The sequence below is a fragment of the Channa argus genome, chromosome 6, assembly GCF_033026475.1.
Source record: "Channa argus isolate prfri chromosome 6, Channa argus male v1.0, whole genome shotgun sequence".
In the NCBI taxonomy this organism is placed as follows: domain Eukaryota; kingdom Metazoa; phylum Chordata; class Actinopteri; order Anabantiformes; family Channidae; genus Channa; species Channa argus.
The window spans coordinates 13,883,236-13,895,745 of record NC_090202.1 but is presented as its reverse complement, the minus strand read 5'-3'; the positions used below and the strand labels follow the sequence as shown (position 1 = coordinate 13,895,745).

General features: G+C 38.0%; 1 protein-coding gene across 6 annotated transcripts in view; it reads right to left on the bottom strand.

Annotated features, from left to right (window-relative positions):
- Positions 1–12,510, bottom strand: part of LOC137128586 (arf-GAP with Rho-GAP domain, ANK repeat and PH domain-containing protein 1-like) — a 49,317-nt gene that overhangs the window by 15,562 nt on the left and 21,245 nt on the right. For all 6 annotated transcript variants that reach the window (XM_067506849.1, XM_067506846.1, XM_067506848.1 and 3 more), the window contains 13 exons: positions 11,956–12,076; positions 11,579–11,763; positions 11,245–11,351; positions 10,228–10,427; positions 9,841–9,926; positions 9,263–9,445; positions 2,853–3,027; positions 2,355–2,483; positions 2,025–2,160; positions 1,721–1,823; positions 956–1,148; positions 776–821; positions 344–507 (listed from right to left, as the gene is read on the bottom strand). In XM_067506849.1, the coding sequence (XP_067362950.1) occupies positions 344–507; positions 776–821; positions 956–1,148; positions 1,721–1,823; positions 2,025–2,160; positions 2,355–2,483; positions 2,853–3,027; positions 9,263–9,445; positions 9,841–9,926; positions 10,228–10,427; positions 11,245–11,351; positions 11,579–11,763; positions 11,956–12,076 (1,828 nt within the window). The remainder of the gene's footprint in view (positions 1–343; positions 508–775; positions 822–955; positions 1,149–1,720; positions 1,824–2,024; positions 2,161–2,354; positions 2,484–2,852; positions 3,028–9,262; positions 9,446–9,840; positions 9,927–10,227; positions 10,428–11,244; positions 11,352–11,578; positions 11,764–11,955; positions 12,077–12,510) is intronic.

Below are 12,510 nucleotides of genomic sequence, written 5' to 3'. Positions count from 1 at the left end.
ATATTGTGGATCAGCTAAATATTTCTCCCCCTTTTTTTCCCCTTTCTCTCACCCTGTGCTGTCACTCTGCCGTGACCAGAATAGTGCACACACAAGAAAGAAACATCAGAAATCAACATTTCCTGTTAAAATCTGTGTGCCAGGCTTCTAAAATAAGTTAAAGGCAGCGAAGAAATCAGGTTATTCTTCAGCTGCGTGTATACGTGGATTTCCATTAACCTGGTTTCTTAAGTGCCTCTTAACACCGTTTCCCGAATAACAAAGAAAGATGATTTCTCTGAGTAACTCAATTATTTCAGTACATGTAAATGTAGTCACTGTTTGTACTCTGCATGTCTCTCACCACACTGTGTGATGTAATCAATGCAGCTGTGAACGATGATAGGTATGTCTGTATCTGTTAGCTGCTGCTGGCTCAGTGTGTCTCCTCCACTCCCTGCTGCTGCCTGGATTGCACCACACCATCCAGCAAAATCCAACTTCCTCTCTCCCTCTATGTACAAAGTCCTAGGAAACAAGTGGGCGGCAGAGGAAAACAGTAAAAAAGAGACAATGTCAGGCAACAAGAAAAGATGGAAAAGAGCAAGAGCATAAAAATTTCCAAAAACTATTTCCCATGGGGATAAATTGAAATTGATAAATGGAAATCTAAAAAACATATTATAGTATTGACTGTGTTTTAAATGTCATCATATTGTGGAACAAGGGCAAACAACTACTTTTAAGCATCACAACTGTAACAACAACAGCAAAAACAATTATTGCCCCCTCTCACCTGCCTTTCTCGACCAGAACCAGCACCTCATTGTCTTGTTGAATTGCTGCACAACATAGATATGTAGAAAGTATATCATTTTAGGCAGCCATTCTTTCAAAACAGAAATTGCTGTATTTAATTATCACCATCTGTGTTAGAACACTATATGTGTACAGCGGGTCTTTGTGTCTCACTCACAGAGTTCATTGAGTTTACGGAGGTGGATCTCCTCCCCCTGACTCTTCTCCAAATAGGCGTAAAGTGTGGACCCCTCCAGAGCGAACCAGCCAACCTTGGATGTTTGTAGGTTCAAACCGTCTTTATATTTCAAACGCCCGATCCGATCAAAACTCAGCCTCAGTAAAGGCTCTACAGTGGCTGGAATAATGCACTACAAATAAAACAGGACATTATGGCATTGCAGTACAGTACAGTAATTCAGTATTTACCTTCCTAAAACCACAAAAAGCAATACTTAAATTGTTAGAAAAAGTTTCAAGTTTCAGTTTTTGTATAATACTTCAGTGTGCTAGAAACAAGAGGAATGTGTTGTGGTCAGTAACTGTCTTACAAACACACTATTGTGCTTCATATTTACCAGCTGTTTCCTCTGATGCTTAATTAAAGAGTAAGTGTTAACAGATGCAATCCGTTTTATTTTAAACGTAGCAAAATTACCTTGTGTGTAACTCTAACACTTCCAAGTGCTTCTGTTAATTTCACAAATTTTTGCAGCAGACTTTTCGGAAGGGTAAATAAATAACACAGGAAACAAGTCAGTTTTCTAAGCTTGTTTTGACCTCTAGACAGCTTTTCCCTGCTCAGCACAGCTAGATCTGCAACCCTTTAAATCTGAGCACTACAGTGTCATTGCAAAGATGTCTGTTATGTAAGTAAACTCCACCCTTTGAATGGCTCCATTTGAGGAGAAAGTAAAAATCCCAGTATGTATTTGGTGGTTACCTTGGCAATAGATTTGACCCATTCCTTGTGGTTGTCTGGGTCATCAGTGCCAAACAGATATAGACGCTCTGACTCCGAGTACAGTTCAAAGGTATTGTCATAACTAGGAATTAGACAGGTTTCAAAGAGAGAAAAGGACATGTTGTGTCAAACAATGTATTCATGCATCCATAGGTGTAACTGAATCATAATATTTTAAGAGGGCATCCAAATTAAATAAATAACAAACTTCCTGTTTTAATAATATTTTGATTATTACTCATTTATTGCAATAAAATGGGGATCAGTTCCTGTATGTGTATACCCATGTTTCCCAGGTGTATCTACAGCCAAACAGACTATCTCTGAAGCCTTCAGTACTCCGTTAGGGCTCGAGTTCTTGTCACTCTCATAGTAGCTGAAGCTGCCATCATTTAGTGTGCACCATCGACGACTAAACTCTAGTAGGAACAAAGAGTTGCAGTAAAAGATTTACCAAACATAATATTGAGAATTATAATTGTACTGATGGTTTCTATTGTAGACACTGGTTTAGTTAATTACTACATGAATTATTTTAGAGCAGGGTTTAAAAATATACAGTGTATTCTTCGTGTTCTTTCTCTTGCAAGTATTGTATGGTGTCCATTATTACCCTCTTTGGTTTTGCGATCTGGGGCCCGAGCCATGGATCCAGTTTTAAAAAGGAAGCCATTGTAAGACACACTAAATGGTGGTACGTAACGTCCCACATTCATGTCTTCCAACTCTGATCGGGGCTGCTCTAAAGGAAAACAAAGAAATATGCAAAACAATATTTAAAACTTTCTTCTTGTCCAAAACCATACAAAAGTTATAGATAGATAGTGATAGAAAAACACTCAAACACTCGAGGGTATGACAGGAATGTGTGTTTGTTTATGTAACATTTAGAAGTGTTCATAATTGCCAGAAAGCAAACGTGACAAATGTATAAGTAACACTTATTCCTATGTCCTATCAATAATTCTGATTCCACTATTGTCACAAGAGCTTTCTTAACTGATCTTAACTGTACATGAATATAACCAAAATGATAAGCCTGCTTAACCAAACATAAGCATCATAACAAACAATGGTGTTTTTTGTGGCTTTTTGTGAGGTTATACTGTACCTGTGTTCAGATTATGGCTGATTATCTCCGCCTGCAAGGGTTGTGAGTGTGCATTAGCCAGCAAAAGAGGCGATGGCCAGTTTGACATACCAGTTGAACAGTTTACATTTGCACCACAGAAAATTAGGCTTAATGTCTCCAAAACATCACTGCACTGCACACTTATACACAGAGCCTAGGGACAAGGAAAGTGGAAGAAGAGAAACACAAGTACTGTAAATGCTGACAGACAAAAACAACCAATCAAACAACGATGCACTAGTTATTATCATAAGCAACAATGGCCTGTACCTCAGTTTATTTAATATTTCACTGAACTTAAATCAAATACTATATATAAACATTCACTTCACATCGGGTAGCAAAGAGCAAGTAGGTTTTTGAATGACAAGATGGACGAAATATACTGAACAATAGCATGAACTACTAGAGAGACTACACAATAAACTGTATTATTTATAGTAAACTATATTATAAAATATTACTTAGTTTACTTCAAGTATTAGATAAAAAAATATAAAAATATAAATGTAAAATAATTCTGCAGGCTGGGTAGAACATAAGAGAACTGAAACATCAAAATACTGTAAACCTGAATTTAAAAAATAGGAAGGAGGGGGAGGTGGAATTGCAGTGATGTTATGACTGAGAAAAGGAGGATGCAGTGTTTTTACAGCTGAGGAAGTCAACTTAGTGGGGAGCGCATACACACACACATACACACACGCTTTTTCTTCTGGTAAAACCAATAAGCACTTTTCTGATTGAGAAATTCCACACCACTCTGTCACAAATGCAGACAGAGCCCCTCCTTTATTTAACAACTATTGAGCCTCCCCACATGCAGTCAAAGAAAACAAATGAACAAAGATTAAGACCGCAGAAAAAAAATCTCAGAACACACTCAGAAGATACAAAGACAAATATCACTTCTATTTCACATGCTATTGCAGCAGAAAACAAACAGAAGTGGTTCAATGTGCTAGATAGAGCACTGATCCCTGGAGTAATTTCTTTTTACTTAATCTTAATTTTTGCCTGGTTAAATTTGGAACAACTCGTTCTCTTTTCCTTTGTGCATTACACAGTTTACTATATGTCCCCTGCTTTATTTGATTATTTTCTTGTGTTTTTTTTTCAACTGTATTTGACATTTGACTTACAGTGGTTACAGTTGTGCAGCCAAGTCTCCATAAACAGATTATTCTCTTTTCCACCATGAATAAGATGAACTCAGGTTTACTTTGCAATATATTTATGTCAGTAAAATCCTGCAGTACATACCAAGACATGAAGTACGCTGCAACTCAGCTGTACATTAAATTTTTTTAACCATTACATAGAATTGGCCAACAAGAGAAAAAAGTCAATATTTCAAATCAATTCCTGCAGGCTATGTTTAACAACCATACTACATGACAAGCAATTAGATGATATTCTGGAATTTGACTAAAAACACAGTGTAGTACAGACTTGTTGGAACCTCACTGCCAACAAGTTTGAACCAGGGCACTATAATGTGCTGTAATGTGACGACATACTCACACCAAAAACCACCTAGGCGTATATCCATGCACAAATAAAACAGAACAATAACAATCTATTCAATGTGGACACTCATGTGAAAGCTACAGTAAGTTGTATGTAGGTCAGTATACTGAAATGTATCAATAACCCACTATGTTTCCTATAAACAAAAGAGAGACTGAGAGAGAGATTTTATCTGGGGGTTTCTAAAACCATGGCCTCTGCTGTTATACGGGGCAGAATAGGTGGAAAAGAAACGCTTGAGAGAAAAAAAGGCAGATAAAAGGTTTTCAAGCATATTAATCCAAATCTGATCACACTGCAAACTCAATATAATAAATACACCACCATTAAAACAAAAAGCCAATTCACCTACAGCTAGCCACAACTCCACCCACATTTATATGTGCGTACATATGTTCATATATTGAATCCAGATGAAAACTAGCAGCTATCCACATATATTTCATCATTATTTCACCAGAAACAGAGAGATGGAGGTAGGGGTGAAAATTCAGACAGAAGAAAAAGGGGAAGATAAGAATAAATATTACATGAAGGAAAAAACAACAGACACAAAGAAAAGGCAAAGAAGTTGGCTGGGTGTGGCTCAGTTGGTCAGTCCACAAATTACAGTCGTCCACAAATCAAAAGTTGCCCTTTTTATGTGCTATAGTAATTTGTGCTTACTGTAATTAAAAAGAAAAGCATTAGGAAAAACATGAGGAAATGAGAGATCTAAGCTGGAATAAAAATCAATACTAGGAATGTTAATGATAATCGATAGACTGCAGTTAATAGTTAACATATTAACAAACCTTGCAAAAGACAAAGAAATTCAGTGTAATGTAAACTCTCAGCAAATGTGCTGTAGCTTGCAGTTGCCCCTGATTACAAAATCAAGAGGTGTCACTTACAGTTTAATGAGATAAAGTTGTTTGCTGTCTGCCCATAAAGGCCAAAAAAAGGCCAAAATGAGCCCACCTTCTACTGTCTAAGAGTAATAAGGGTCAGCCTGTCATGTTATTAAACACTGTTGCTGTACAAGCAGAGCTCATCACTCATCTCCAACATAAAAGTGATATATATGACAAACCCCTCCTCAGAATACTGGATCATTTTACTGATGACATCAGATGACAGATTACCTGAAGTGACAAAACTGACACAAAAGTATTTGTGCATCCCAAGGTTGAGTTCAAGTTGAGCAAGTGTTTCCAGCTGTACTAATGCTAATTATAGTAAACCACACACAAATCATTCCAACCATATGACTAAGGTAATGCCTAATATAAGGTAAAACCATAAAGATATGGCTCACACTTGGTTTTAAAGCAAATATCTCTAACACATTTAGGCTTCTGTTTAATACTTTGAAATTTCTCAGCCCAATCCTCCAAGAGTGAAAGATAGAAATGGAAATCAGTGGTTGTGACACTTTTATTAAAAAAGAAGAGCTATGTATGCTCTTTGTTGTTAACTTGTTCACATGGGTAACCACCAATTAAGAAAACAGCTTAAAGCTTAAAGGTCCCTAGAAGGGAAATAATACGTAACAGCAGGGAATTGAAAAAACTAAAAGACAATGACAGATGGCAGTATCCTTCTATGGAACCCACTTACCAAAACTATAAGAAGCACAAAAAGTAGTGGTTGTCCAGGTAGAAAAACGTCAATACATCTGTTGCACAGTTTTTAATGGTCATAACTAAAATGAGACATGTTAGACTGAATGGGTTTTTAATTTTTTGAAAAAAATAAGTCAGCTAGTGATATAAGCCATGAGCTTGTGGTATCAGGGCATTTGTGGCACTGGTGGTAGTGCGGTTGTCCACCAATCTCACAGTTGTTGGTTTGCTTGAGCAACAGTGAGTGTAGTTCATATGCAAAGCAGCTCCCCCAACGGTGTGTGAGTGTGATTGTGAGTGCAAATGGGGGAACGAGAAGCAGTGTTAAGTGCTTTGAGTACCAATAGGTACAAAAGAGCAACATAAGTGCAGACCATTTACCTTTTACCATTTAACTGTTTCCAACTCAACAATTGCTGACATACGCCTAAACTGTCAGAGCTTTGGTGTTAAACAACTAGATAACATCTTTATATATCACTACAAAGAATCTGTTATGCCCCCCTAGTGCCATTTGCTTACTCTCTAAACCTGTGGTCTGCAACACGTCGCTCGCGAGCTACCACTAGCTCGCAACCACTAGCTCGCAACCACTAGCTTGCAACCACTTTCCAAGTAGCTTTAATTGGTCATTTGACGAATGCACTTACGTGTATATCTACTCAAATTAATATGTGTCCCGGCTTCCAGACAGCAAATGAAATAAGACGAGCGTGCACAAAGCCGCCACTGGTACCCATACCAGTAACAGTATTCAATAGAAAGAAATGTATGCAGACACACTAAATGGAAAAATATAAACTAAAATATTTTTTGTGATGTTTTAATGAAAAATGTGAGTTGTGGACACCAACATTTGGAAAGGTTCACAAAAACAGCAAACAACATCAATTTAGGTCAAAATGTTAAAACACATAAGTAGCTCTTCTGCCATTTCAATTTTTGTAAAAGTAGCTCTCAAGGGGAAAATGGTTGGAGACCCCTGCTCTAAACACACAGGCCAAACATTTTAAGCATTTTAAGCCTCAAAGTTCTGAGCATCAGGGAGACCATCACAAGCTGATTAAGAAGTGCTGAAGAAGACAGAGAAAGAAAGAGAGTGCAAACAAAGCAGGTGAAGATATAGAAAGACAATGCTGTTAACTGACAGAGTAAAGCCTATGATCTACTGAGTACATGGAGAATACATGGTCTAACATATAAAAAGAGAGCAACATTGACCAAAAAGACATAAAACATGCCTACTTGCACATTAATATGCATGTTAACATATCTCAGCCCAGTCCAGTCCAACACAACACTGACAATAGCTGTACATTCACTTATAGATAGCTACTTTACAACACAACAGACTTTACTCTCAAGGCAAAACTAGGGCCCACAAACACATTCAAATATGGACTTGTACAATTGCAATGATCTTGACATAGATTGCAGACATACAACATACTTTCACTACCCTGTCCTTTAGCTCAGCTCACACACAATCTTACCTGTAAGCTTTCAGTTCCTTTCTATAACTCCTTTGTTTCACTGTCAGTTGACACAGACACACAAACTTATAAATGGAACAAACAAAAACATAGTTTGTAGAAAGTTAGGAGAATATCATCCAGCTACAAATAAGAAAAAGAGCCATAAGTGGAGACTGAATATTCTGCTGCAATCCCAGGAAAACAGTGAGGGGAACAAGATGAGAAGTGGAGGAGGTAATAAGCAAGAGGGGTGGAGTTATGGTACATTCCAGCTGGAGCAGTGAGTAATGATGCCACATTCAGAAAAGGAGAAAAACAAAGAAGAAAGAAAGTAGAGATGTGGAGATAGAAAAGGGCAGGACTAGATCAGTAAACCTGGATGTAGCCCAGACCACTTCTCATTTTACAATACACAAACTAGCGTTTTTTTCTATTCTTTTGACACTGAATCACACTACCTTATGTAATTTTATTGCCATTGCCTTGTCACATACTATTACTGCATATTTAAAGTAATGCATAATTTCCTAAGACACACCTAACTGCAAATACTAGTAATGCAACGCTTAAGAACTTTAAGAGAAAAGATAGCTCAGCGATTAAAGTAACCATCTGTATGAAATTATGGAAAATCGTGCATTCAAAAAGACAACAGAATGTTTCAAAGCTCTAAGTGCTCACATTCACCAGTGACATCCTGAAAGCCCAATAAACGATAAAGCGTGGAAACATCCGTAAAACGAAGAGAGTGCAGTAACTGGAAAACAGATATAAAGCAGAAGCATCTGAAAAAAGGACGGACGACAAGCAGCTGAACAAAAATTCTTTTAACCTTAACCAGCAGTGATTGCTATGCATGAGTGTATGTGTGTGACAATACGAAAACAATCCTTTATCTCCATCTGCACAGCCACAAAGTGACACACACGCGCTTAGAAGGGAGGGGAAATAGAATTCATAGTCAGGTGCCAAATGTGACTCACATGCATGTCTGTGAGCAGTCCGTATTGTTTGCGGTAAGCGGGTTAAGCAGCTATGTGACCCAGCTGGGTCTGAAACACTAAGACATTTATCACACACAGTGGGGCACAGCAAGGGCACTATATAAAAGCTACTCTGCCTATTCCCAGATTGTTCTTCAATGTCCTACTTTCTAGTACAGGCAGCCTGGTTGTCTGTCCTGAAAGCGCTGTTGTCTGCAGGTAACGGTAATGTCTCACCATAACTTTACATTTTTGCAAACACTGTTGCGGGTAAGGGAGGAATTCACAGAATATAGTTTGAACCTGTAATATCACTCCATCTTTGTTAAATATACTCTGGGTCTAATGATATCATTAGATGTCCTGCTTTATATGCAAGACTTGTGATGTAGGAACATGACTTTCACTGCATCTTCAATACAGTCACTTGAATACTCCACTCTATACAGTAGCTGGCGTATGTTACACTTTAATCACTAAAATAGTTAAATGTAGAATGGCTACTTTATAGTCACTAAGGAGACAACATACTTGATATTTTAGACCTTTTGGCTTCCATTTGCAACTGAGAGGCAAAAGGAAAAGTAAATGTTAACCAGCAATGTTGTCAAGCTAATAAATACTAGTACTGATAAATCCTCTTTGTGTATGACAACCTCCTGCCCAAGATGCTGCCTAACTCTTTAGTCTGATGGAATATTCAATTGATAAACCTTAGAAGAAAACAGCTTGTAGGTTAAATTTCAAACATGATGGTACCACAGACTAAACACAATTATTTAAACTGAGTTACTTACTTTATTAAGCTCTTCTTGATTTCCATACAGAGGGTGGTACTTCCTGTATTTGCCTTGGCGGTATTTGTTAGAAATGAAGCGTCGTCTGTCTTCGCTGCAGCTAGACGGTGTCAAAGCCTCACTAGGCGGAACGTTAGCCGCCCAGAAACTGTTCACTCGCTCATTGCCTAGCAATAGGAACACCTGCACAGGTAGGATTTAAGAGAAGTATTACTACATTAGGGAGGAAGGAGGCATTAGTGGTTAACATGATGTATTACAAAATATACTGTACACAGTTTATTAGGTATGACTGCACATTTATTTCATTATTAATTTCATTGCATTATGTGGGACCAAGTTCCTAACAGTTTGTACCAACACCAGTTTGTACCCAGAGGATACAAACAGAACAACCTCATGATATAATGCACTCCAGGAATAAAAACATAGTAGAATCACAACCCTTCTAACAGTTGCAACTAAAATTAAAATGAAATTCTAACCTTGTGTATGTGTGTGTGTGTGTGTGTGTGTGTGTGTGTGTGTGTGTGTGTGTGTGTGTGTGTGTGCGTGTGTGCGCGCGCATGTATATATACCCGTATAAGCTCTTCTGTCCACACCTTCCTGTCCATCTTCAGGCTTCGAACCTTTGAGATGCTAGGACCCAGTCCTCTATGCTCTCCTGACACAGCACACAGAACAGAAGAAAATTAGCATCTAAATCATGTAACAACAGTGTGATATTCTCTAGTTAGCTTACATCCGCATCACTGTCATTGCAAAACAGCAATGTTTTGAAATATCAAAATACTGTAAATACTGCCTGCTTTAAATTTTAATGTTTTGAAGACATGTATATACTGTTGATACTGTGTTAATAATTTAAATGTTAGTAAAACAAAAAATGTTGATTGATAAATGTATAAACGTAGATTCACATACCACAAGCACATAAACGTAACTCCAAAACCAAACAGACAAACCTGCGCATCGTTTGCAGACCACCACACACAAATTGATAGCTGCCCACTCTGGTTTGGGAGCCCCACAGTCGGCACAGAAACTGTTGCTTGGCTCCGCCCAAATCTGTTCCGCTACCTCACTATTGGACAAGGCTTCACCTATGGCATTGCGCATGGCATCCATCCACTGCTCCTTTTGCTGTTCTGACTCCGCAAGGAAACTGCGAAGAGAAACAAATGCACGGCCAAGTGTTAATGTGGACATTACAGTGTTAGAGCCAAATACTAAGAAACAAAACAAGAAAGCCTTTGGTGGCTCTGTGTACTGTATGTGTATGTGTGTATCCTTATGCTCATGAGCCAACCGAGTCCTGACTCTTTCTCTGCTCTTCGATTGCTAAATATACAAAGACTTGAGTCAAAGACTGGAAACTATGCAATCATACACATACAGAGACAGATTTGTGGGTTGATGCAGAGTCTCATGTCATATCCTTCCTGAAACAGCTCATGCACATTTACCACACACAAACACTGCACATGCAAAGAGACACATAAATTGAGTAAAGGCAGAGTTAGACTAAAACACACTGTGACTGTTTGTTTTAAATCTTACACAAATACACAAGCCTTTTGACATTTCCCCATCCTGTCAAGCTGAGCCCTTGCACTACAGGCTGTGCACTGTCCGCCAAAAGACCACACACACCACACCAACACATGCACTTGAGCACACAAACACTGTCATACAAAGGGCTATTCACAATTTCAAAAGATGTCCAGCTGAGGACGATGGCAATGGATGGTGGGAAAAACATCATGATTTAATTTACTCCAAGTATCTTTGCACAACCCAATATCAGCCATTGAATTATTGAAGGGATATCTTTGAACTTTCATTCTTTTTAAAACAGAAATCCATTTTTAGATAAGAAAATAAATGTGCACTGGATACTTGTGGGGCACACAAACTCAAAGACACATCCGGGTCAAAAGTAGAGTTTACTGTTCACATATGGTAGAGTGTACATACAGTACCTGAATGTGCGGTATGGTGTGGTAAGATCAAAACAACGACGATCTGTGTCTTTTATATTCCCTACATTCATCTCAATGGATGTGATACCAACACCAATACGAAAGTCCTGGAAGAAATATGGAGAAGGACAGATTATTTCTACCTTTCTATGTTTTTTTTTACTGATTAACAGTCATTCAGTATAAAAGAATTACTTTGGTGTCGTTTAGAAAAAGAGATAATAGTTTTCAACAATAATGCTCACACATTAAAAAACTAAAAACAGATTTATTTGAAGTGTGGTATTTGCACACTACTGCTTTTTTCTTTGATCATACACAAAAGGATCCATACCTCTATGGTTTTGTACAGGAAGACCTTATCTGAGGTGACAACTGTATAAAGTTTGGATCTTAGTCCTTTCAGCTCCAGATAGCCCTGATAGTCTGGGATTAAAGGTGAACCAGGGTTCATAAGGCTGTGGTTATAGCGCCCCCTGGTACAGTCCTGCAGTACAGTCACCCAGTCATTTCTCTCAGCTGAGCCGATGTGCAAACCCATGAAAAAATAAACATGTTTAGTAAAATGTCCATGCACAGATGTATATGAACCAACATAAATGTATTTGTATACAGAGATGACATATACATATGACACTGTATATTACAAACAACAACAAGATTATTTTGTAAATGTAAGTACACAAAGTTGACAAGACAAAAGGAACAGACCTTCACTTTCAGCCCTGAAGATGAATGTGCGGTTGGTGGTGGCAACCTCAAACTTAAGCTCTCCTGAACTGTTCACATTTGTAATAAAAGCTGTTGAGACGATCCCCTTAGAATACACATCCTAATACAAAACACACAGCAACAACGGCTCTGTCAAACAGATCCATATCTATCCATTCAGCATGCAGATTGTGTGATAGCATACAGACTGAATATGGATGGGGCTGATTAGGAAATCATGTGTCTATAATTCTAGAGTGGGCTAAGTAATAAACTAATAAGTTTGGGCTACAGTGTTTACAAGTACTTAAGAAACCTGGTTACTGGAAATCTGCTTATATATGAGCAGAATAGTAACCAGATTTTACCTCCACCTCTGACTTATTGTGGAAGTCTGGTATGCAGATTTTAACTATGACAGAAAACATTGACTTTTCTTTGTTTTAGTGTTTGTGTTTGTGCCACAGCAGACAATGCAGAGGGAGAGAAAAAAAAGGAGTCACACACACCTGATCCACAACGTAAACTGTCTGAATTTTAAAAATCCATTTCAAA